Source organism: Brassica rapa, chromosome A09, assembly GCF_000309985.2.
Source record: "Brassica rapa cultivar Chiifu-401-42 chromosome A09, CAAS_Brap_v3.01, whole genome shotgun sequence".
Lineage (NCBI taxonomy): Eukaryota > Viridiplantae > Streptophyta > Magnoliopsida > Brassicales > Brassicaceae > Brassica > Brassica rapa.
Genome location: NC_024803.2, coordinates 14,317,994 through 14,344,339, shown reverse-complemented (window position 1 = coordinate 14,344,339; position 26,346 = coordinate 14,317,994). Strand labels below are relative to the sequence as shown.

Genomic DNA, 26,346 nt, shown 5'->3' with positions numbered 1-26,346 from the left:
GAAAATGTTGGGTGGATGTACACTGTATTGCATGTGCGGCCTTTCTGTCCAAAGGTGGTTAGAGAATGCATCTCTAACCTATACGGCTCGGACGCGGGCGTTTATATCAGGGGATGCCGTTTCGATTTCCACCCGTTGTGATTAATCAACTATTTATGACTCCAATTGTGAAACAACCTCACACATGGGAGGATGGTGATCTGTCGCAGGCAATTACGTTCCTCACCGGTGGTCGCTGTACTCACTGGGAGCCATTCTCCCTAACACACCTCCTCCCACAGTATCTTTGCCTCTACAAACTGTGTGAGTTAAACTGGCTATCTGGATTCCATGTAGATGCAATGCTAAAAAAGCGTCTTCGTTTTCTCTTCGCGTTTGTAAGACACAAGCCGATAGACTTTGGTCGATTGGCTTATGACCAGATCATCGAAATGTTTCGTCAGTCTGATGCCGACAAGAAAATTGTTCTTCCTAACTTGATCTATCAGACTCTCAATCTTCAGAGGGACATTTTGGCACTTCCAGGTGATGAACCCCTAATTGGTCAGCCTCAAAATGTTAGCGGACTCGAGGCGGATCTTTCACTACGTAGGGGGAGAAGAGGTCGTATCCATTCCGATGATTGATAACTATAATTACATGTAATAGCTACTCCAAGTTCTGTTTTCGGCTAGTACATTAAGTACTTTTTTTCCCCTCTGTGTTGTTACTTTATTCGGATATAATATCTACTTTTGTTATTAATGTTATGCATCTATTGATCAACTATAGGTGTACAACAAATATGTGCTGCAACCATAATATATTTAGTACGAAAAGCCCGTACACCTCAACATTAGTTCCGTACACCATATCCAAACAAACACAGGTTCATCGGTGTTCTACAATAAAATACATTCCAAAATGAGGTTGGTCGTTTTTATCAAAATACAGACTTTCTACATCCTCTATTCAGGGCTTAACTTCCTTGCAAGTGGTCTTCTTGTGACCTTGCTTAAAACAATTTGAGGACTTGTTCGGCTTATGCTTTTTGCTCCCCCCCCCTGATGTAAACAATAAAGTTGCTATAATTGGAGAATTTACTATACATTACTGAAATATTGTTCAAAGTCAACACAACAGTCTTACCGATATCTCTCCTTGGGACAGTTTACGTTTGATTCCTGGTCTTCCCTTCGTTTGATTGGTCGTTGGTGGATAAAGATCAACCGTTAGTATTTCGGCTGGCACTTCAACATCCTTTGGATCCGGAACCGGAAGTATGATACCCCTAACTGTTTCAGCCCATGTCTCTTTGAGATGGTGTTTGCAAACAAACATGTTGTACTGCATATTACGGCAAGAAACAGCAGCAATGGCATGTCGGCATGGCAAACCAAGCTTTTGGAATTCGAGGCAAGTGCAAGTTTGTTTATCCAGATCAACCGTGAAACCAAAATTAGTTGGCCTGTGCGTAACTTCGAATAACCAAGTCGAACATGGCATAACTAGAAGGCCCGTTGACAGCACCAGCTGTTCGACCAGTATCTTTTGAATATTATCTGGAACATTTCCCTTCATCTTACTGATCTCGCTGCGTCTGCTCACATACCATGTACACAGCTTCCGGCGAATAAACTCAAACAATGTCATTATAGGACTATCACGAGCAGGCAGAAGAGCATTATTCAACGATTCAGCAGCGTTAGAAGTCATCACGTTAAATCTCTCCCCTTCGAAATGTGAACGTGTCCATAGCTTCTTGTCGATCTTCTCCAAATAATCCCAGCATCTGCAATCCGTCAGTTTAATAAGCTCCATTATCTCCTTAAATTCCGAAACTCTGAAGGCTTCCCCAGCTCTGCCAATCATTGCTTTCTGTTGCAGCCCCTTATACTTATCATTAACGTTACGCTGGAGGTGTACGAGACAAATACCATGGTGTGCACGTGGGTACCATTTATCTTTCGCTGCGAAAATTGCTGCGCATCTATCTGATATTATACTTAAATCAGAACCATCCTCTACAATAGTAGATAACCTCTCGAAAAACCATGACCAAGATTCTGTGTTCTCGCTTTCCACTACTGCGAAAGCAATCGGGAATACGCGGCTGTAGCATCTTGTCCGCTGGCACTTAGCAAAACACCTTTGTACTTTCCAAACATGTGGGTGCCGTCCACCACTAGCACCTTCCTCAGGTACTTCCATCTATCGATGCATGCTTTCAGGGACATGAACGCATACTTAAACCTTGTTTTTCCTTCTTTGTCTTTTTCGGTTTTAATATCGGTGATTGTTCCAGGATTTGCTAGCTTGAGTACATGGAAGTACTGTGGTAGCATCTTGTATGAATCCTCCTCTGTTCCTTGCGCAGATGCAATCGCTAGTTCTTTCGCTTTCCAAGCTTTCCAGTATGAGCATGTATAGTTGAATTCCGTTCGCAATATTTCCGGAAGTTCCATAGCACGCGGCCCAGAGTAGAGCCTCTCGTATTTCGAACGCAATAGAGCTGCAAGCACTTTGGATGTACCATGTTTTTTATACTTCACTCTAACGTCGGCTACGCATACATGATTCAGAATTGCCTTTTTAACCAGATAAGTTGGAGAAACACCGAGTTGAACAGCCACTACTCTCCAGTTGCATTCTTTTTCGTAGCATCTCGCCGTGAGTTGGCATTTGCAATGCCTGAGCTTAAACGTGCACACCTTCGCAATTGCGTAGATAGCCAACGTCAACTTGCACTCCGCTTTGTTTTTGAACGTCCTTCCCACGTATATGTCAGAGTCCTCCTTGCTGAAGTCAATGTCAAGAGGGTTGCAGCTGCTTCCATCCATTTCATTATACACACCATCTACATCATTATATCCATACATTTCTGGTACTTGTATGCCTTTCATGAATGCTTCTCCACCCTGAACTTGTCTAGTTGCGGTGACAGGAGGATCAACATCGTCCTCATCTTCGAGCTCACGGTTGTGCGTGTTATATTGTTTTGGGGGAGTTTCGAGACATATGTCACCACTTTCAACGGCCTATGTTGCTTGATTGGGCGCACAACCAACGTTTGTAGGAGTACCACTCACATTATCTCCGGCTTTCGTCAATACTTCTTCACCCTGAAATGCGGCCGGCTGGGGAATAGGAGTGTCAACAACAGCATCATCATCATTATCTTCAGTCACCCGAGTGTGTTTGTTTTTAGATTGAGGGGGCGTCACAAGAACAATATCAACACCAACCTCGGTCTCTGTTACTTCTGTGTCCAATCTGGAGGGTGATCCAAGATCTCTTGCTAGATCGGTGATTTCCACAGAAGAATCGTTATTTTTGGATATATATCCACCTCCACGTGATCGTTGCTTCTTACCACACGCCGATTTTGCATTCCCTGTACCACCAATACCGCCAGAACGACGAATACCCTTACCACCAGACTGTCAACCACTTCTTCCTTTGCCTGAACCTTCTACAAAATCGTCGTCGTCGTCCGTCACGCAATCGTTTCTACAATAATCATGCCAGCCATTGTAGTCGTAATCGCTATCATCGCCTTCATCTTCTGCAGCAACATCTTCGTGAGCTCCTCCATTATTTCCATTCTCCACTGAAACCTGTTCAACACTTAGCGTTCTCGTATCTTCTGTGAGACAGATTTGTTGAGGCAGATTATCTGACGCCGTTTTTACTGCGTCTCCTTCTTCGACTTTGCCTTCCTTATTCTCTCTATTATCCACTGCCAAGTCATCTCCACAAACATTCCCCTTTTCTTGCTCGAAATTCTCTGAATTAGCCCCACTACCGTCGTCAAGAGTTTCTCCGCTTTTGTCTTGGTCCTTTGACGTCGCAACCATGCCGCCAGACTGAGAGTTGCGTATGTAGCGTTCTTCGATTTGCTGAACTTCCATCAAAAAAACAACATCTTCATCAGGAGGTCGAACGGGTGCATTCATTTGGACCCGTATTACTCGTTCCGACCTTAGAAATATCATTTCTCCTCCAACACTTTCTCTTAATGTTACGAAGAGATTGACGGATTTGTCTGCCCGCTGAAGCGCCTTGAAAATCCTGAAATCTTTGTCCGTTGCTATCTCGACGGGAGAAGCCACTAGACCCACCATTTCACTCTCTCCATCATTTAGCCAATACGACATCTCGGCTGACACTTCTCTTCCCAAAAGCCCATACGCAGCTAGAATACACGTTTTTAACTCCTCAGCACCTCTAATTCTGGACGACTCGACTGCTCTACCCATTCTATCATTGTCTATCTTGAAATCCCAAGCTCCATTGTCAAACATTATCCACCTCCCAGCCATAACCACAATGCAAGAATTACACAGACCTACGGTACAAGCATGAGCACCCGTTAGGGTCATTTGCCAAATAGAGGAAGCACACAATTGTAAAAACAAATACAGAAACTTAGAGCTCAAACTCTGTACCTTCGCCGGTGTTGGTCCTGATTTCCTTACTGCCTGTGCCACCACTACTTGACCCGACGTTCCGACCACCGCTAATTGTTTCCATCCTTTTCAGTTACGGTGGATAAGCATCGACAGCCTCAGAGGATGGGAATATCTTCTTATCGTAGGGTTGCTTCTTTTAGTTGTACACCAGTTTTTAGCTGCTTCTCACCATTACCCAGTTGGCGTTTTATAACATATTAGTATAATTAATATTACCACAAATATCAGAAAACAGTAAACGGCGGGAAAAGGAAAGGTTAATATTACCTTTAACCTTTGCTACCGGTCAGCCACAAAAAAAAAAAAAAATCTCGACCTCACACGTGCGAAAACTTCTGGGCCGCTAAGTCTTAGGGTCGTTTGGTGTGGGTCACTTTCAAGAGTTTCATGGGTCACGGCCCAGAACATGACGGGTCATAAGGCCAAATTCGTCACCGATTTATTTCTCTCCCCCCTAGCGGCCCGTTTCGACAATAAAAACTTGCAGCGACCCACTTGGCCAATTAAAAACTTGAAGTGACCCTATGTCACAAGCGACTCCTAAAATACTCCCTATAATCGTAACTATAATGACACGTAAGCCTAAAAATCTGGTTTGGTTAACCAGCATACATTTTCTTCACCGTTAACACATTACAATGTCAAATCTCATTAGAACCATCAAACCTAACATTATAAAAATATTCAGCCGGTTTGTTCAAGACATTTGATAAAAAAATATATCATATTTTCAATATTCTGACCATGCATTTTACATACATTAAAAATTCATTCATCTATCTAAAACTAGATTAATCAGAAACCGGTTCTGACCAACATTATATATATATATATATATATATGATAAATTTATATGTTTATAATACATTTGTAGTGGGACTATACTTCCAGTTAACAAGTTTTGACCAACATTATACATATAAATTATAAAACCATACATATATCTAAAACCATACTAATCATTCGTAGTGTGCTCTGTTTCAAAACCGGCTGTTTTTTTCTTGCAAAGAAAGTATAATCAAAATAAAAAATATGTTCCAACAGAAATATCTTACTTTCCGAATATTCGCTGTTTATTCCCTAAGAAGTTCTCATATGTTTAAACTGACCACGCAAAATATTAAAAAAGATACGATTATTTTCCAAACAATTTTGGCGTAAGGGTTACGACTTAGATTATTCTAAGGAGGAGATACTTTTAGCTGCTGTCCTGACGCAATGGTTACAGAACAGAGCCCTTATCTTCTCAGCTTAATGGCGCAAGTTACCATAACGTATTGATCATTCACCATTTGTTCATCCATGTCAGCTCTGCTTCTGATGGTTGAGTAGCCATTACCTGATAAAGAGTCAAGAAAGTTAGTTTATCACGTGTGAGTTAATGAGAACTCGTAGCTAAAGAACATGTCTAAAGATTATTAAAAATATTGTACAGAATAGATTAGGCTATCTATTTCAGAGCCCATGTATTGACAATTGTATTACATCTCTTAAGAAAATGCTTTGTACCATAGGTATTACTGCGTTGATTGAGTAATCTTAATCTCATATCTTCCACAAACTTTGACGTACACAAACGAATCAGTAACACACATATGGTTAAGTTCCTTTGTCACCTTCTTCATTCTCATGTAACCTCTGTATTCATTATTAGCTCGACCAGCTTTAAAGCCAACAGGCTTTAAGTTTAAGACTTTTAAAAACAAAGAAGATAATTAAACAAAAATTCAACACAAACGCATTAGCTGTTGTTAACACTAGAGTTCAAATCTGTTTTGTATATTAAGGATCACCATCTATCCTATGCAGTGTCACTGAATATTAAACCTTAATTCAAGAACCATGGTTAAAATTCAGAGATCCGAGTTTCACCTATAGTTCAAGGTATATGATTTTTGTCTCAACTCATCGGATCACAGACATCTTGCATATTACTGAGATTTCTACTAGGGTGATATACCTTGAACTGCATATTTTAGTTTAACTTTAATCATTAATATATATTCAATTATCGTTTATAAAAAAATTATATTATTTTTTATCTATTTTATAATCATAATCAGTCATGTTAAAATAAAATTATTATATTGAGCTAAAATGATAAAATTATATTAAATTGATATATTTAAAAAATTTCCATTCATAAATATAAAATGCTCATTTTATAAATATAATATGATGACAGAACGACTTAACATTAGCAAACTATATACTACATGTAGAAAATTAATATTTTTTTTATACAATAATATATTATCTAAAATGAATAAAAGTAAAAAAAAAATATTGCTTAAAGAAAATCCAACTTTGAAAGGTGGGTCAGAATTTAGCATAAATAAATACAATATAATTTTTAAATATGCTATTTTATGCATATATAAATTTTTTTAATAACTAAATACAAATATATTAAGATAAATATATAATAATAATCAACAAATACATATGACGGTAAAAATTGATTAACTACAACATATAAAGTATAAAATTATAAAATTATTGTATATGAAATAGTTATATAAACATTTAAGTATACAATTAACTTTTTAAAAATGTATACTACTTATAATCCAAAATAAATATCTACATATATAAAACTGCAAACAAACATCCGCGCGGTTGCGCGGGTAGAGATATAGTGTCAATTAAAACTCATTCAATGAGTAATACTCCATCCGTTTCAAAATGTAAGATGTTTTATACATGTACAAAACAGTTAAAATTTTAATATTTATTTAAAAATATCATTTAAAGTATAAATTAAAAACTATTTAACCAACTACAAAATAGAGAACAAAATACTATTGACTACACAGTTTTTAATAAACTTAAAAGTTATATAGAAAAATGAAAACATCTTATGTACTGAAACATCAAAAACTTCTCAAAACATTATATATTAAGAAACTGAGAGAGGAATAAATATCACCAAGAGCATGTCTAGCATTACTCTATTTTTCAATATAAAATAGAGTTTAAAGTAAATATGTTCATAATTCTAATTTTGTTTTAAACTATATAATAGAGTTAAAAATGGTTTTACTCCATGATTAAGTAATTCATTTATGTTTTGTTCATTATTTTTATTCTCTTTTGTTTTTGCTATAAAATATTTTATAGAGTATCATTAGAATATAACTCATTTCCATTTTAGAATTACTCTATTTTGAAGAAAGAATAGAGTGATCAATTAAAGATGATTTTATTGGAGTACTAGGGGTATTCATAGATAAAATACATAGCGTTATGTTTACATGGGTAAATAGTTTGAGTCCACTCCACATTAACAAAAACAAATCAAGAGTTTCTCTCAACTCATATAACATGAAGGCAAAAGACAAAGCGAATTCCACATTTTTTAAAAGTCTGTCTGCACAGAAGCGAGCATATATTAAAGCCATAATAACAAAAAAAAAAGACCCAACAAAACATAGCAGAATATGTGCATGTGGGATAAGCGGGTCATTTTTCATAGAGAACGCAACATTACCATTAACCAAAAACCCATCATTCATAACCAAAAAGAGATACATACCAAGTTACCAACAATATTTACTGCTCCACTGAGAAGGTGCCATGATTAACTCAGAGCCAGGGACTGGTACAACCTGAGTATCCAAACTATTTTCTTCCACCAAGCCCGGCATATATGAAGGGCCCATCTGCATAACTTACATAAAGAGCAAGAAGGAAATTTCATTAGGGAGATAAAAAATGAGTCACCATATCCCAAGCAATATCTGACCTGTACATGAGAATATATCTTAAGAGGAGAAAGCACATAGTCGGAACCGTCTATGGAGATGTAGAAAGAAAGAAGAGATGGAACAGTGTCGGAGAAATTTTGACAGGGACACTGGATCCTTGAACCACTGTTGAACTGACATGTCCATCTTCTTATCAGCATCACTTGCATCAATTCTCGATTTTCATACCATATACATATCTCTTTGCGTCTTAACTAAGCATATCATCGTTTCTTTGCAACAGCGTTATGATCCAGACTGTGAATCTTCGTCTATCGAGAAGATGAGATCCAACCGCTCGACTCAAATCCGAACGATAACCCGTCAGTCCTAAAAGTTTATATATGCTTAAAAGTTAGAAACTGAGGAATAAAAAAATCACTTAAGTTTATCGAACGCTTCAACAATCGGTAAACAACCATTTCCTTTGATTGATACTGAAGCAATGATGTAATGGCTCAAAAGGAATTTGATGAAAACTTACAATTTAACATAGAGCAATATAGTAAGTACTCTATTTAAAACAAATTCCGCCAAAACCAAAGCTTTTGTCTCCATATCTGCACCTTCTTGTTTCAGCTTCGGTGCTTCTTCCTATTTCGCCGACAGATCGTATGGTAACCTCAACAATCAGCGTTCTTCCCAAGAACTTGTGCGATTATTACTCCATTTGATTCAAGCGTTCAAGTTAATCGATCGAGACGACAACAACTTTGTTTCCATAAGAGATCTAGCGTCGCCGAGTCAGGAAGAGGTGAGTATGATGCTCGAAGAGTTTGGCGCCAACGGTTTTATCAAACTCAGAGCTTGCTAGCTGTGTCGCAGGAAACTTTTCGGTGAAGGATCTATAGAGTGATCAATATATAATTGGCGAGGAGAGCCGAAGAGTGATAGGTGATGTTATCGGTTTATGCTTTGAAAAGCTAATAAATGGTGGAGGTTAGTGATGATGGTGGATCTGAAGAGGCATGGTGATTCTACTCTCTATCGGACACCTTTAGCGGGGTGACGCCTTTCGATGTTTTCTGCAGGAAGCAAGGGACGGGCCTGAAGCCCAAATCTACCAAAACATAAAAAAATAAAAGAGCCCATGCGGAATCAAAATGGTGCGCACCGTTTTGATTAATGAGGACAGGTGTCGGCTACAGAGAGCTCGAATTTGTGCGCTGGCAGCTGAGGTAGATCCCCTAGGAGGAATTCAAACCCTTTTATTATATATAAAGATTTATCAAAAAACTGAAAATAGCGATTTTATTGTGGTTTGTCAAATGATTTATAGAACATATGAAGTTTTAGTAAATTAATTGATAAAAAAATAGAACGACGCCCATTTACCATGTAAGAGAGTTTAGAATACATTAATACAAATGTACAATACGGTAAATGTTTTTAAAACATTAACCATTTACCGAAAAATTGTATATTTTGTAGGGGTTAGATTTAGAGTAAAATTCAAAAAATATGATAATATTGTTTTAATGCATAGTTGTCAAATGATTTACATAGCATATGAAGTTTTAGTAAATTAATTGATAAAAAAATAGAACGACGCCCATTTACCATGTAAGAGAGTTTATAATACATTAATACAAATGTAGAATATGGTAAATGTTTTTAAAACAACAATAAAAATTATAGCCTTCAGTATATTAACCATTTACCGAAAAATTGTATATTTTGTAGGGGTTAGATTTAGAGTAAAATTCAAAAATATGACAATATTGTTTTAACGCATAGTTGTCAAATGATTTACAGAGCATATGAAGTTTTAGTAAATTAATTGATAAAAAAATAGAACGACGCCCATTTACCATGTAAGAGAGTTTAGAATACATTAATACAAATGTAAAATATGGTAAATGCTTTTAAAAAAACAATAAAAATTATAGCCTTCAGTATATTAACCATTTACCGAAAAATTGTATATTTTGTAGGGGTTAGATTTAGAGTAAAATTCAAAAAATATGACAATATTGTTTTAATGCATAGTTGTATCATGAAATAATATATGATGATGGTCAGAGAGGTTTGGAACCTTCTTTCATCTTCGTTTCTCTAAAATAACGATTTTATTGTTGTTTGTCAACTGATTTACGGAGTATATGAAGTTTTACTAAATTAGTTGATAAAAAAATAGAACGGCACCCATTTACCAAAATATAGAATGTAGTTAGAATTTTTAAAACAACACTAAAAATTATAGGCTTCAGTATATTAACCATTTACCGAAAAACTTAATATTTTGTAGGGATTTACCGAAAAACTGAATATTTTGTAGGGATTTACCGAAAAACTGAATATTTTGTAGGGGTTAACAAATAGATTTTGAGAAAAATTCAAAAATTCAAAAAATATGAAAATATTATTTTAATACATAGTTGTATCATGAAATAACATATGATGATGGTCAGAGAGGTTTTGAACCTTTTTTCTCTTCTTTTCTCTAAAATAACGATTTTATTTTGGTTTGTCAACTGATTTAGGAAGCATATGAAGTTTTACTAAATTAATTGATAAAAAAATAGACCAATGTCATGTATCATGAAAGAGAGTTTAGAATACATTAATACAAATTTAGAAAATGATTACAAGTTTTAAAACAACAATAAAAATTATAGGCTTCAGTATATTAACGATTTACCCAAAAACTGATATTTTGTATGGATTAACACATAGATTTTGAGAAAATTCAAAAATATGATAATTTGAGTTAATGCATAGTTGTATCATGATCTAGCATATGATGATGATGGCCAGAGAGTTTTGGAACCTTTTTTCTCTTCTTTTCTCTAAAATAGCGATTTTATTGTGGTTTGTCAAATGATTTAGGGAGCATATGAAGTTTTACTTAATAAATTGATTAAAAAAAAAAAGCGATGCCCATTTACCATGTAAGAGAGTTTAGAATAAAATAATACAAATGTAGATTGTGGTTGGAAATTTTAAAACAACACTAAAATTATAGGCTTCAGTATATTAATCATTTCCGAACAACACATAGATTTTGAGAAAAAAATCAAAAACTATGATAATATTGTATTAATGCATAGTTTTATCAAGACCTAACATATGATGATGGTCAGAGAGGCTTGAAACCTTTATTGTCTCCGTTTTTCTAGAATAGGGAATTTATTGTGGTATGTCCACTGATATAGGGAGCATATGAAGTTTCACTAAATTAATTGATAAAGAAATAAAACAACGTCCATTTACCATGTAAGAGAGTTTAGAATACATTATTACAAATATAGAATATGGATAGAAATTTTAAAACAACACTAAAAATTATAGGCTTTAGTATATTAACCGTTTACCAAAAAATTGTATATTTTGTAGGGGTTAACACATAGATTTAGAGAAAAATTCAAAAATACAACAATATTGTTTTAATGCATAGTTGTATCATGAAATAACATATGATGATGGTGAGAGAAGTTTGAAACCTTTTTTTGCCTTTGTTTATCTAAAATAGCGATTTTATTGTGGGTTGTCAACTGATTTACAGAGCATATGAAGTTTTAGCAAATTAATAGAAAAAAATAGAATGTTGCCCATATACCATGAAAGAGAGTTTATAATACATTAATACATATGTAGAATGTGGTTAGAAATTTTAAAACAATACTAAAAATTATAAGCTTTAGTATATTAACCATTTACCGAAAAATTCAATATTTTGAAGGGGTAACACATAGATTTTGAGAAAAATTCAAAAAATATGACAATATTGTTTCAATTCATTGTTGTGTGATGAAATAACATATGATGATGGTCCGAGAGGTTTGGAACATTTTTTTGTCTTCGTTTCTCTAAAATAGCGATTTTATTGTAGTTTGTCAACTGATTTACTAAGAATATGAAGTTTTACTAAATTAGTTGATAGAAAAATAGAACGGCACTCATTTATCATGAAAGATAGCTTAGAATACGTTAATACAAATATAAAATCTAGGTTACTTGAATATGTTAGTTATTTGGATCAACTACTCTTTTCAAACTTTTCTTTCAACTGGGCCGGAATGTTTAGTTGGCCATTTTATAATTTTTGGTTACTTGATGGCCTTTTAATTATTAAAAGGCCAACTGTTATGAATCATGAAGTGGATGGTCCATAACCTAGACCATACAAGTTCAAGACCAGACTCCATTGGGGGTTTACATCCAGCCACATGGAAGACACATTCAACCTTAGTCTTTATGAGTTTGACAATGTCATTATGTAGAGTATCTTTGTAATCAATTCTCCCTTTGACTCCACCTTGTATGAACCACTATATATAGTGGTGTAAGCAATAAGAAATATACAACACATTCTCATAAATCTTCTCTCAAATCTTAACACGTTATCAGCACGAGACTCTCTCCACCTGAGCAATCCCATCCGCCGGCGATCATCTCTTTTCCGGCCATCTCTTCCGGCCCTCAGCCTTGCTCCGCCGGCCAAGTCTATCCCTCTCACGGTTTTCCGGCCAGCTCCTCCACCTCTCTCTCAACCAGCTCATCCGCGGATCAGCTCTCTCTCACGGTGGTCCATTCAGATCAATTTGGTGTTTTCTAAAAGGTAAACTAATCTATCCATAAAATCTAAGAACACCACATATCTGAATCCTGATTATTAGATCTATTTGAATCATAAAACTTATAAAAATCTATAGATCTAAAATTATCACATATATTAATCTTGAATCTAAGATCTATATGAATCTTGATTCTAAAATTATTTGAATCTCTAAAGATCTAAGAATCTCTAAAAAATTATAAAACTTATTAATAATCTAAGATCTATATGAATCTTGTTTCTAAGAACTATTTGAAATTATAAAAGATATTAGAGAAAATCATAAACCCCTTTTAGCTAGCAAGCCTTAAAATCGGTTCCCTTTTCTCCTATTTTGATCCGGCCTTAAATCTGGATTGACTAAAGGATTGAAACCCAAAATCTTTGTTTGGCCGTATTACCGGCTGTATAGCCGGATGAATAAGCTGGCCATCAAAATCTTAATCCCATTCAATGTGCTTACCGATCCAAATCGGCCCTTATCCACATCAAAATCTCAAATCTCCTTGTTTGTTTTATAACGGATATGTATCTTGATGGCCATTATACATATCAATTCCCTAAATCCTTTTTGCTTGATTTTTATCAATCCCCTAAACTCTAAGCAATAATCGGCTGAACCCCTAAATCCAAATCCAGCCATGATTTTTCCGGCCACAATCTTTTCAGCCATAATCTTTCAGTCAAACCCAAAGATATCAAAACTTAAATCCTAATCAATGCATATCTTTGACCATTGATGTTTTATATTGTAACTGATCAAAATTTAAAACTTTTATGATTGTTTTAAATGCATATCTTTGACTAGGTAGTATTTATCAAAATATTATAACCTATAGTCTTGATTTAAATAGTTATGACATAGGCTAAAATAAATACTAAGTTGAAATCATTTGATCACATAGTTGTTTGTCCAAATTTATCTAAATCTAAACCGGCCTTGAAATCGGTTCATTATAGTTTGAACAAATGATATAAATTTATCTTGATCTAAAAACCAACCTTGAAAACTGATTTTGTGATGATTGAATTACATACTGATCATATATACATACCTGATAGCATCTATTAGATCAAACATGGATTAGTAAATTGTTAGATCATACACATATCATGAACTGATCATTTCCATGCATCCGCTTGTCATATAGTTTTATTAAAACTGAGCATGCATACATATAATAGATCATTCTAATCATGGGGCATTTAAAATAAAATCTAAATTAGTTCATATTGCTTGCATCTAATTAGATTAAATCAGTTATTTTTAAAGTTAAGCATGTTTGTTTAATTGAAAACATAAACCAGCTTTGAAACCGATTGATTGAAAATCTAATTGAATTTGTTCTAGACATATCCTGAAAATTATAAAATTTTCTTGTCTTGGTTTGCCCTGTAAAAGGGGGAAGGAATCAGTTTTTGCTTTATGATCTTTGAAAACCAAATATCCTCATGCATTAGGAATCACATATAGATTGTTTAAGTCCAATGCTTAGTTCTGAACATGCATTCAGCTATTTCTTGATCCATGCATTTGCTTGATTTCATCCATCTTGCTTGATCTCATTTAATAAAATGATGATTGATCCTTATTCAAATTCTAAAGGGCTTTAATATCCTATATATATAATCAATCCAATTTGAATTATAATTAAAAGGATTACTAGATGCAATGATCAATTGATCATTCTCATACTAAGATTTCTTAAGCAAATAGATTATATGATTTGGGGGAAAGCCTTACTGAAATCATATACATTGATTTATTCTATTGCTTACATAGAATTCTGAGTGCTTGAATTACTCGTTAAATATTCAGATGTCGAGATTTGAACCCTCAGATTACTCTGCCCTAAATCTCTCTTGGAGATAATTACCTAGAATGGGTAAAGAATACTCTTGTTGCCCTGAGATCCAGAGGACTCGGACAATGCATCAATGAGTACAATGATATCATTGACAGTGAAAGGCATAGAGCTATAACGATTATTCGTTATCATCTCACTGAGGAACTAAGAGACCTGTATCTCCATGTTGAGGATCCTTGTGACCTTTGGTTACAGTTAAGGAAAAGGTTCAAACCGGTATCGTGGCAAAAGGCCAACCATGAATGGGAGATCCTCAGATTCCAGGATTTTGAATCCGTGGACAAATATAATTCTGCTCTGATGGATATTGCTTATAGTCTTGAACTATGTGGTGAAAGGATAACACATTATTCTTTATTATATAAGACCTACTCCACATTCCATCCAAATGATGTGCTGTTGTTACACACGGCTAAGAAGTTCACCACTTATAATGACCTTTTGTCATATCTTTTGGCTTCTGAACAAAAAAAGCAGAAAATCAAAGATACCATCAACAGATTTGACAAGCTTCAGAAAAGATACATTGAGCTAAAGAATAATGAGATGAGGCCTCCTATAGCTGATGAAGCTGAAGTTGAGCTCCATATGGCAACACATGCATTGTGAAAGCCATATTATATAATTGTCTTTTGACATTCTCATTTTCATGTTTCCTGAGTTTATGTTTCATGAATTGCTTTGATACTTTGCTTTATACACGACTTCATTAATAAAATGAATTGCTTTGAGTTCATGATGATAATCTGTTGTTTGATGAGAAACTATATCTATATGCCTTTATTGTGCCAAGATAAATATGATTTGAGGATTAATACCCCAACTCACTTTTCCAAAGAGTTCAAAGAAGCTTTTGACAAATGGCACGACATGCTCTGCCATCCAGGCTCAGTTATAAAATACTCTTGAACTCAACTGGACATTCCTTGAAAGAAAGGAAAAGAAGCTCGACCAAGGATTTACCTAAATGGCATTATATTCACCCTATAAGGTCCATTGAATTAAGAAGAGAAAATGGTTTCCAACAATGGACAAAAGGAAATAAGAGTACCTAAATTAAAATCGCCTAAATGGTCGAGACTACATTCTCTATTGATCTAGTGATCAATATGATATTAGGCAAATAGCCAAGGCAATCATGTTTGATTAACCCACGAAATTTATCACTTAGATGGCATTACCATACTTAGCCATTCGGATTATGATGCAAATATTTAAAAGGGCACAAATGTTATCCCATAAGATCTCACGTGTGTGCAATATATCTATGCACAAAAAAATTTATTGTCCCAAGCACCACAAATTAGAGTATGTTCATGAGGGAAAGTGAGGACAAATCCCATGATACATGACCATACTAAAATCCGTGAAACATGGTCCACAACCATATTACATATTGGTTGAATTTGATATAAAGACCATTACCTATAAGGTTCAAATTCTAAAAGTCCATATGCTTGGGGACACCATGAGTTATAAAAGAATGAACCTGCATCAGGCCATAGTAATTATATCAGGCCATATAAGTGATCATAGATAATCCTACCTCAGACTGATACGGGTCATGAGTCCAGACATATATCATCTTAAGATTTATGAAAGAATCCACCACAAATATATGTGCCATCTAAGATCATATGATCTTAGAATCTCATAAAGAGGATTGGGAATATATGTTGGATATATATTATGAATATACTTTCTCCATAAGTTTAAAAGAAACCTTGAGCCAAAATGGGTGATCTAATTATAGGCCAAGGAACAAGGATTACATAAGGTTTATGAATCCGAATATCCAATAATGAAAGGAGAAAAGTAATAAGCTGGTATAAAGAATGATAAAGAATGGTGTCTACCATCTGGTATCAACCATCAATGTCTTGGCAAAGATCCTCGGACTAGAAAATAATTTATAGACGTCCATATGCTACAATGATAGCAAAATAAAATGCCAGACACATTGACCCGAGAGAAAAAATGACTATGTCATCCCAGCTTAGCACCACACGGTTTTGATGTCTTAAAGACACAACCAAGTTGCTACAAAGTCTATATAAGATAGACCAAATAAATGTTCCAAATAAAGTTCCATAAATTCTAAGGAACCTCGGAAAGAAAAAAAGGTGCATGTGATAAAATCCGAGTTTTATTAAAGGAAACCATTCCAGACGTTGAGATATAAGGCTGGCCAGCTGAACAACTAGGTACCATACCATATAGCTTGGGACGCCAAGTTATAAGGTTATTAAGGTCCTAGATAATGAAATCTCAAATTGATTTATACCATGTCTGGAACTAAAAGGAACTATATATATATAAGTGTGTCAACACATACATTCATAGAAAATGCACAAGTATGTAGCACATGAATACAAAGATATGTATCGAGGATCATAAACCCACACAAGAGTACTCATAATGAATAATGAAAGAAACGTGGGGTTTAAAGTGATATATAAAAGGTGTATTGTATTGGCCATGAATATGTAAACACCATATGATGCCCAGTGAATATATAAATCCTGAAACAAGGATAAATCGTGAGACAGACCGGGAAAGGTCTATATAATCCAATGTGGTGGATACTACTACATATTTCCCTACATATGATGTCTGGAAGAAATTCAAAAGATGTAGTATGCTATATATGACTCACTGGATGATGATGATAATATTACTGGTACCAAAATGTTTACCAAACGGTATTGAGCTCAGAATCAAAAGATGAGAAAAGAAGTTCTCTTGAACAGCATTTTCCTAAAGCTGTTCATGGACTGAATTAAATTACTACATGTAAGTAAGTGAAGAGTTCTATAAGAACAATTCAAATAAGTCCATAGAGAAATTTTAAATTCCTTGTGTTTTATACTAACCAGCCTAAGATAGGTTAAATGGTTATTCATTAAACCTTAGAAAAGATTATAGACCATCACCACAAATTAGCCAAATTTTGGTAATACTTATGGTTGGTCAAATTCTCAGCATGAACCAACCAAGCTGTGGTATGAATGAATAAGCAATCATAAAGATAAGTTATAAGATCGAAGTTCATCTTTGAACAAAAGGTATAGGACCACATTATGCGTCCATATGCGACCCAATGGGTCCGATCATCATATATAAAGATAATGCAGCTTGTATTGCTCAACTCAAAGACGGGTATATCAAAGGTGACCGAACCAAACATATTCTACCCAAGTTCTTCTTTACCCATGAGTTGCAGAAAGCTGGAGAGGTCAACGTCCTTCAGATCCGGTCTAGTGAAAACTCAGCCGACCTCTTCACCAAATCATGGCCCTCTTGCACATTCAGGAAGTTCACGCAACAAGATTGGCACGCGTAGACTCAAGGACCTTCAGTGATGTCCAAATCAGGGGGAGTAATGTGTGCTGTACTCTTTTTCTTTTCTCTGGTTTCCCTTTTTACCACATTGGGTTTTGGGTTTTCCGGGAAAGGTTTTAATGAGGCAACATTAGCATGTTACAAACCCTATATGGTTATGGCATCCAAGGGGGAGTGTTATGAATCATGAAGTTCAAGATTAGAGTCCATTGGGGGGTTTACATCCAGCCACATGGAAGATCCATTCAACCTTAGTCTTTATGAGTTTGACCATGTCATTATGTAGAGTATTTTTGTAATCAATTATCCCTCTGACCCCACCTTGTATGAACCACTATATATAGTGGTGTAAGCAATAAGAAATATACAACACATTCACACAAATCTTTCTCAAATCTTAACACCAACCACCTTTTTTGTTTCTCCTTTATAGTACTTAATTACTGTACTTTTGCCCTCCACAAAGAGAATCCCCACGAAGAAGAACACACTGCGACGATTGATTTTTCCGAACCGACTATAAACGGCTACTGACCCCCTGTAATGAAAGCAATAACAACCATTAATCCACTGTGTTACAATCGTCAATGAAACCCTGATGCACCCAGGAGAACTTCTAAAGTACCAATTTGTGAGCAAAATATTCCTCACACCATCTCAGTCTTATCTTTCGGTATCTTCTCTAACAAATTATATGTTTCACAGTCTTTAATTTACAGTTTCTGCCATACCTACGTCCAGTGATAATTCTTTGCAGATTTGTGGAACTCAGTACTTTACTCTATGAAGGTAAATCCATCAAACATAGAATTCTGGTGTATAATTATGAAGTTGAGGTTAAATCAAGGTCTGTTGAATTTGATTACCAGTATCCAGTTTCAGATGTCTCAGTTACACTAAAAACTTCAAAGATGATAAACATGAGAATAAATCTTAGACCACAAGTTTTTTTGGTAAACTGGTAAGCTCATATACAACTTCCTAAGATTGTCCCTAAGTCTGTTAATTTTTATTGCTTAATCATCGAAGCTTCTCTGTCAAGCAGCAGACTCCAAGAATCTGAGCACACAAGGTATGTTTTCTTACAGTTTATCACTATAATTTCATTTTGTTTATATTACATATTTAGATTAGTTTGCAGCTCTATAAAAGAATGCTTTATATAAAGGCCTCATGATTGTTGAAGGAAAGATGATGAAACAAAGATAATGTCTTTGTATCACTTAAAATGCAAATTTGCGTCTGAGTAAAGTTGTTTGTTTATCCCAGATGCAGGTTTAGTAGCAGAAATAAATGATATCAGTGACAAAAAAGCATAAAAAGATCCGCTTCATGCCATTGCTGTCTAAACTAAACCCTCTTTCACCACAGATCTGGAGTTCAGTTACTCTGATACATAATAAGTTCATGGTGACCTATATCAAGTAATCAAAGTATTACTCTGAAGAGATATGTGCTACGGAACCGTCGGATAAAGTAATGAAGCATGTGGGTAATCTTTTTGGAGCCCATGTTTGGCGTTTTTTCTAGGTCTCAAACTGATGAGACAATGATAGGTGTTGCAAAATCCAAAGACAACTAAGAGCAGCATGCGCCAGTGAAAGCCAACACCTGTGACGGCTCTCCTGTCTCAAACCTTATACCGCGAACACCTGCAAAAACACCCAATAAAGAAAATCCAACAATAGGAAGCTCTTTTGCGCAGATAAACTGCATCTTGGTGCAGCTACGGCTATTGAGGTAACTTGGTTGTCTCCCTTTTCTTTTCCCGATTTCTTGAAACAAAGCCGTATTTATTTTTCTTTTCACTAAATATAGTCGTACGTTCTCAAAATTCGGATTGATGAGGGTAGAGAGCCTAAGTATGGGAAATTAGTGATTGCCAACCTTAAGTACCAATTCTATGTCTTAATTAGGATTTCAAGAGTGACTAATTCAAAGTTTATGACACTTTGTGGCTTGAGAAGGATAATCTTATGTAAAAAAATATTCCACTAACTTCTGTTGGCAGGTTCTATAGGGAAAATGATTTGTTAACGGAGGTTGTAGAGAATCATAGTAAGATTAGACTAAGAAGTTCCGAATATTCGCTGTTTATTCCCTAAGAAGTTCTCATATGTTTAAACTGACCACGCAAAATATTAAAAAAGATACGATTATTTTCCAAACAATTTTGGCGTAAGGGTTACGACTTAGATTATTCTAAGGAGGAGATACTTTTAGCTGCTGTCCTGACGCAATGGTTACAGAACAGAGCCCTTATCTTCTCAGCTTAATGGCGCAAGTTACCATAACGTATTGATCATTCACCATTTGTTCATCCATGTCAGCTCTGCTTCTGATGGTTGAGTAGCCATTACCTGATAAAGAGTCAAGAAAGTTAGTTTATCACGTGTGAGTTAATGAGAACTCGTAGCTAAAGAACATGTCTAAAGATTATTAAAAATATTGTACAGAATAGATTAGGCTATCTATTTCAGAGCCCATGTATTGACAATTGTATTACATCTCTTAAGAAAATGCTTTGTACCATAGGTATTACTGCGTTGATTGAGTAATCTTAATCTCATATCTTCCACAAACTTTGACGTACACAAACGAATCAGTAACACACATATGGTTAAGTTCCTTTGTCACCTTCTTCATTCTCATGTAACCTCTGTATTCATTATTAGCTCGACCAGCTTTAAAGCCAACAGGCTTTAAGTTTAAGACTTTTAAAAACAAAGAAGATAATTAAACAAAAATTCAACACAAACGCATTAGCTGTTGTTAACACTAGAGTTCAAATCTGTTTTGTATATTAAGGATCACCATCTATCCTATGCAGTGTCACTGAATATTAAACCTTAATTCAAGAACCATGGTTAAAATTCAGAGATCCGAGTTTCACCTATAGTTCAAGGTATATGATTTTTGTCTCAACTCATCGGATCACAGACATCTTGCATATTACTGAGATTTCTACTAGGGTGATATACCTTGAACTGCATATTTTAGTTTAACTTTAATCATTAATATATATTCAATTATCGTTTATAAAAAAATTATATTATTTTTTATCTATTTTATAATCATAATCAGTCATGTTAAAATAAAATTATTATATTGAGCTAAAATGATAAAATTATATTAAATTGATATATTTAAAAAATTTCCATTCATAAATATAAAATGCTCATTTTATAAATATAATATGATGACAGAACGACTTAACATTAGCAAACTATATACTACATGTAGAAAATTAATATTTTTTTTATACAATAATATATTATCTAAAATGAATAAAAGTAAAAAAAAAATATTGCTTAAAGAAAATCCAACTTTGAAAGGTGGGTCAGAATTTAGCATAAATAAATACAATATAATTTTTAAATATGCTATTTTATGCATATATAAATTTTTTTAATAACTAAATACAAATATATTAAGATAAATATATAATAATAATCAACAAATACATATGACGGTAAAAATTGATTAACTACAACATATAAAGTATAAAATTATAAAATTATTGTATATGAAATAGTTATATAAACATTTAAGTATACAATTAACTTTTTAAAAATGTATACTACTTATAATCCAAAATAAATATCTACATATATAAAACTGCAAACAAACATCCGCGCGGTTGCGCGGGTAGAGATATAGTGTCAATTAAAACTCATTCAATGAGTAATACTCCATGCGTTTCAAAATGTAAGATGTTTTATACATGTACAAAACAGTTAAAATTTTAATATTTATTTAAAAATATCATTTAAAGTATAAATTAAAAACTATTTAACCAACTACAAAATAGAGAACAAAATACTATTGACTACACAGTTTTTAATAAACTTAAAAGTTATATAGAAAAATGAAAACATCTTATGTACTGAAACATCAAAAACTTCTCAAAACATTATATATTAAGAAACTGAGAGAGGAATAAATATCACCAAGAGCATGTCTAGCATTACTCTATTTTTCAATATAAAATAGAGTTTAAAGTAAATATGTTCATAATTCTAATTTTGTTTTAAACTATATAATAGAGTTAAAAATGGTTTTACTCCATGATTAAGTAATTCATTTATGTTTTGTTCATTATTTTTATTCTCTTTTGTTTTTGCTATAAAATATTTTATAGAGTATCATTAGAATATAACTCATTTCCATTTTAGAATTACTCTATTTTGAAGAAAGAATAGAGTGATCAATTAAAGATGATTTTATTGGAGTACTAGGGGTATTCATAGATAAAATACATAGCGTTATGTTTACATGGGTAAATAGTTTGAGTCCACTCCACATTAACAAAAACAAATCAAGAGTTTCTCTCAACTCATATAACATGAAGGCAAAAGACAAAGCGAATTCCACATTTTTTAAAAGTCTGTCTGCACAGAAGCGAGCATATATTAAAGCCATAATAACAAAAAAAAAAGACCCAACAAAACATAGCAGAATATGTGCATGTGGGATAAGCGGGTCATTTTTCATAGAGAACGCAACATTACCATTAACCAAAAACCCATCATTCATAACCAAAAAGAGATACATACCAAGTTACCAACAATATTTACTGCTCCACTGAGAAGGTGCCATGATTAACTCAGAGCCAGGGACTGGTACAACCTGAGTATCCAAACTATTTTCTTCCACCAAGCCCGGCATATATGAAGGGCCCATCTGCATAACTTACATAAAGAGCAAGAAGGAAATTTCATTAGGGAGATAAAAAATGAGTCACCATATCCCAAGCAATATCTGACCTGTACATGAGAATATATCTTAAGAGGAGAAAGCACATAGTCGGAACCGTCTATGGAGATGTAGAAAGAAAGAAGAGATGGAACAGTGTCGGAGAAATTTTGACAGGGACACTGGATCCTTGAACCACTGTTGAACTGACATGTCCATCTTCTTATCAGCATCACTTGCATCAATTCTCGATTTTCATACCATATACATATCTCTTTGCGTCTTAACTAAGCATATCATCGTTTCTTTGCAACAGCGTTATGATCCAGACTGTGAATCTTCGTCTATCGAGAAGATGAGATCCAACCGCTCGACTCAAATCCGAACGATAACCCGTCAGTCCTAAAAGTTTATATATGCTTAAAAGTTAGAAACTGAGGAATAAAAAAATCACTTAAGTTTATCGAACGCTTCAACAATCGGTAAACAACCATTTCCTTTGATTGATACTGAAGCAATGATGTAATGGCTCAAAAGGAATTTGATGAAAACTTACAATTTAACATAGAGCAATATAGTAAGTACTCTATTTAAAACAAATTCCGCCAAAACCAAAGCTTTTGTCTCCATATCTGCACCTTCTTGTTTCAGCTTCGGTGCTTCTTCCTATTTCGCCGACAGATCGTATGGTAACCTCAACAATCAGCGTTCTTCCCAAGAACTTGTGCGATTATTACTCCATTTGATTCAAGCGTTCAAGTTAATCGATCGAGACGACAACAACTTTGTTTCCATAAGAGATCTAGCGTCGCCGAGTCAGGAAGAGGTGAGTATGATGCTCGAAGAGTTTGGCGCCAACGGTTTTATCAAACTCAGAGCTTGCTAGCTGTGTCGCAGGAAACTTTTCGGTGAAGGATCTATAGAGTGATCAATATATAATTGGCGAGGAGAGCCGAAGAGTGATAGGTGATGTTATCGGTTTATGCTTTGAAAAGCTAATAAATGGTGGAGGTTAGTGATGATGGTGGATCTGAAGAGGCATGGTGATTCTACTCTCTATCGGACACCTTTAGCGGGGTGACGCCTTTCGATGTTTTCTGCAGGAAGCAAGGGACGGGCCTGAAGCCCAAATCTACCAAAACATAAAAAAATAAAAGAGCCCATGCGGAATCAAAATGGTGCGCACCGTTTTGATTAATGAGGACAGGTGTCGGCTACAGAGAGCTCGAATTTGTGCGCTGGCAGCTGAGGTAGATCCCCTAGGAGGAATTCAAACCCTTTTATTATATATAAAGATTTATCAAAAAACTGAAAATAGCGATTTTATTGTGGTTTGTCAAATGATTTATAGAACATATGAAGTTTTAGTAAATTAATTGATAAAAAAATAGAACGACGCCCATTTACCATGTAAGAGAGTTTAGAATACATTAATACAAATGTACAATACGGTAAATGTTTTTAAAACATTAACCATTTACCGAAAAATTGTATATTTTGTAGGGGTTAGATTTAGAGTAAAATTCAAAAAATATGATAATATTGTTTTAATGCATAGTTGTCAAATGATTTACATAGCATATGAAGTTTTAGTAAATTAATTGATAAAAAAATAGAACGACGCCCATTTACCATGTAAGAGAGTTTATAATACATTAATACAAATGTAGAATATGGTAAATGTTTTTAAAACAACAATAAAAATTATAGCCTTCAGTATATTAACCATTTACCGAAAAATTGTATATTTTGTAGGGGTTAGATTTAGAGTAAAATTCAAAAAATATGACAATATTGTTTTAACGCATAGTTGTCAAATGATTTACAGAGAATATGAAGTTTTAGTAAATTAATTGATAAAAAAATAGAACGACGCCCATTTACCATGTAAGAGAGTTTAGAATACATTAATACAAATGTAGAATATGGTAAATGCTTTTAAAACAACAATAAAAATTATAGCCTTCAGTATATTAACCATTTACCGAAAAATTGTATATTTTGTAGGGGTTAGATTTAGAGTAAAATTCAAAAAATATGACAATATTGTTTTAATGCATAGTTGTATCATGAAATAATATATGATGATGGTCAGAGAGGTTTGGAACCTTCTTTCATCTTCGTTTCTCTAAAATAACGATTTTATTGTGGTTTGTCAACTGATTTACGGAGTATATGAAGTTTTACTAAATTAGTTGATAAAAAAATAGAACGGCACCCATTTACCAAAATATAGAATGTAGTTAGAATTTTTAAAACAACACTAAAAATTATAGGCTTCAGTATATTAACCATTTACCGAAAAACTTAATATTTTGTAGGGATTTACCGAAAAACTGAATATTTTGTAGGGATTTACCGAAAAACTGAATATTTTGTAGGGGTTAACAAATAGATTTTGAGAAAAATTCAAAAATTCAAAAAATATGAAAATATTATTTTAATGCATAGTTGTATCATGAAATAACATATGATGATGGTCAGAGAGGTTTTGAACCTTTTTTCTCTTCTTTTCTCTAAAATAACGATTTTATTGTGGTTTGTCAACTGATTTAGGGAGCATATGAAGTTTTACTAAATTAATTGATAAAAAAAATAGACCAATGCCATGTATCATGAAAGAGAGTTTAGAATACATTAATACAAATTTAGAAAATGATTAGAAGTTTTAAAACAACAATAAAAATTATAGGCTTCATTATATTAACGATTTACCCAAAAACTGATATTTTGTATGGATTAACACATAGATTTTGAGAAAATTCAAAAATATGATAATTTGAGTTAATGCATAGTTGTATCATGATCTAGCATATGATGATGATGGCCAGAGAGTTTTGGAACCTTTTTTCTCTTCTTTTCTCTAAAATAGCGATTTTATTGTGGTTTGTCAAATGATTTAGGGAGCATATGAAGTTTTACTTAATAAATTGATAAAAAAAATAGCGATGCCCATTTACCATGTAAGAGAGTTTAGAATAAAATAATACAAATGTAGATTGTGGTTGGAAATTTTAAAACAACACTAAAATTATAGGCTTCAGTATATTAATCATTTCCGAACAACACATAGATTTTGAGAAAAAAATCAAAAACTATGATAATATTGTATTAATGCATAGTTTTATCAAGACCTAACATTTGATGATGGTCAGAGAGGCTTGGAACCTTTATTGTCTCCGTTTTTCTAGAATAGGGAATTTATTGTGGTATGTCCACTGATATAGGGAGCATATGAAGTTTCACTAAATTAATTGATAAAAAAATAAAACAACGTCCATTTACCATGTAAGAGAGTTTAGAATACATTTTTACAAATATAGAATGTGGATAGAAATTTTAAAACAACACTAAAAATTATAGGCTTTAGTATATTAACCGTTTACCAAAAAATTGTATATTTTGTAGGGGTTAACACATAGATTTAGAGAAAAATTCAAAAAATACAACAATATTGTTTTAATGCATAGTTGTATCATGAAATAACATATGATGATGGTGAGAGAAGTTTGAAACCTTTTTTGCCTTTGTTTATCTAAAATAGCGATTTTATTGTGGGTTGTCAACTGATTTACAGAGCATATGAAGTTTTAGCAAATTAATAGAAAAAAATAGAACGTTGCCCATGTACCATGAAAGAGAGTTTATAATACATTAATACATATGTAGAATGTGGTTAGAAATTT

At 33.8% G+C, this 26,346-nt stretch overlaps 2 protein-coding genes and 1 long non-coding RNA gene across 3 annotated transcripts; all 3 read right to left on the bottom strand.

Annotated features, from left to right (window-relative positions):
- Positions 1–1,110: 1,110 nt before the first annotated feature.
- Positions 1,111–2,858, bottom strand: LOC117127697. The gene is made up of 2 exons (XM_033278322.1): positions 2,129–2,858; positions 1,111–2,003 (listed from the first exon to the last, which is right to left on the bottom strand). Exons 1-2 carry the CDS (start codon positions 2,856–2,858, stop codon positions 1,111–1,113), a joined length of 1,623 nt encoding a protein of 540 aa, XP_033134213.1.
- LOC103839609 lies at positions 2,690–10,490 on the bottom strand. Its single transcript, XM_033280965.1, has 6 exons — positions 8,682–10,490; positions 8,197–8,527; positions 7,987–8,113; positions 5,961–7,821; positions 4,428–5,790; positions 2,690–4,327 (listed from the first exon to the last, which is right to left on the bottom strand). Exons 5-6 carry the CDS (start codon positions 4,510–4,512, stop codon positions 3,423–3,425), a joined length of 990 nt encoding a protein of 329 aa, XP_033136856.1. The 5' UTR covers positions 4,513–5,790; positions 5,961–7,821; positions 7,987–8,113; positions 8,197–8,527; positions 8,682–10,490; the 3' UTR covers positions 2,690–3,422.
- An 8,791-nt stretch (positions 10,491–19,281) lies between these two features.
- On the bottom strand, positions 19,282–25,953 carry LOC117128487. The gene is made up of 5 exons (XR_004451793.1): positions 25,829–25,953; positions 23,217–25,157; positions 22,522–23,062; positions 20,496–22,356; positions 19,282–20,325 (listed from the first exon to the last, which is right to left on the bottom strand). It is a non-coding gene; the product is annotated as an uncharacterized LOC117128487 (long non-coding RNA).
- Positions 25,954–26,346: the final 393 nt, after the last annotated feature.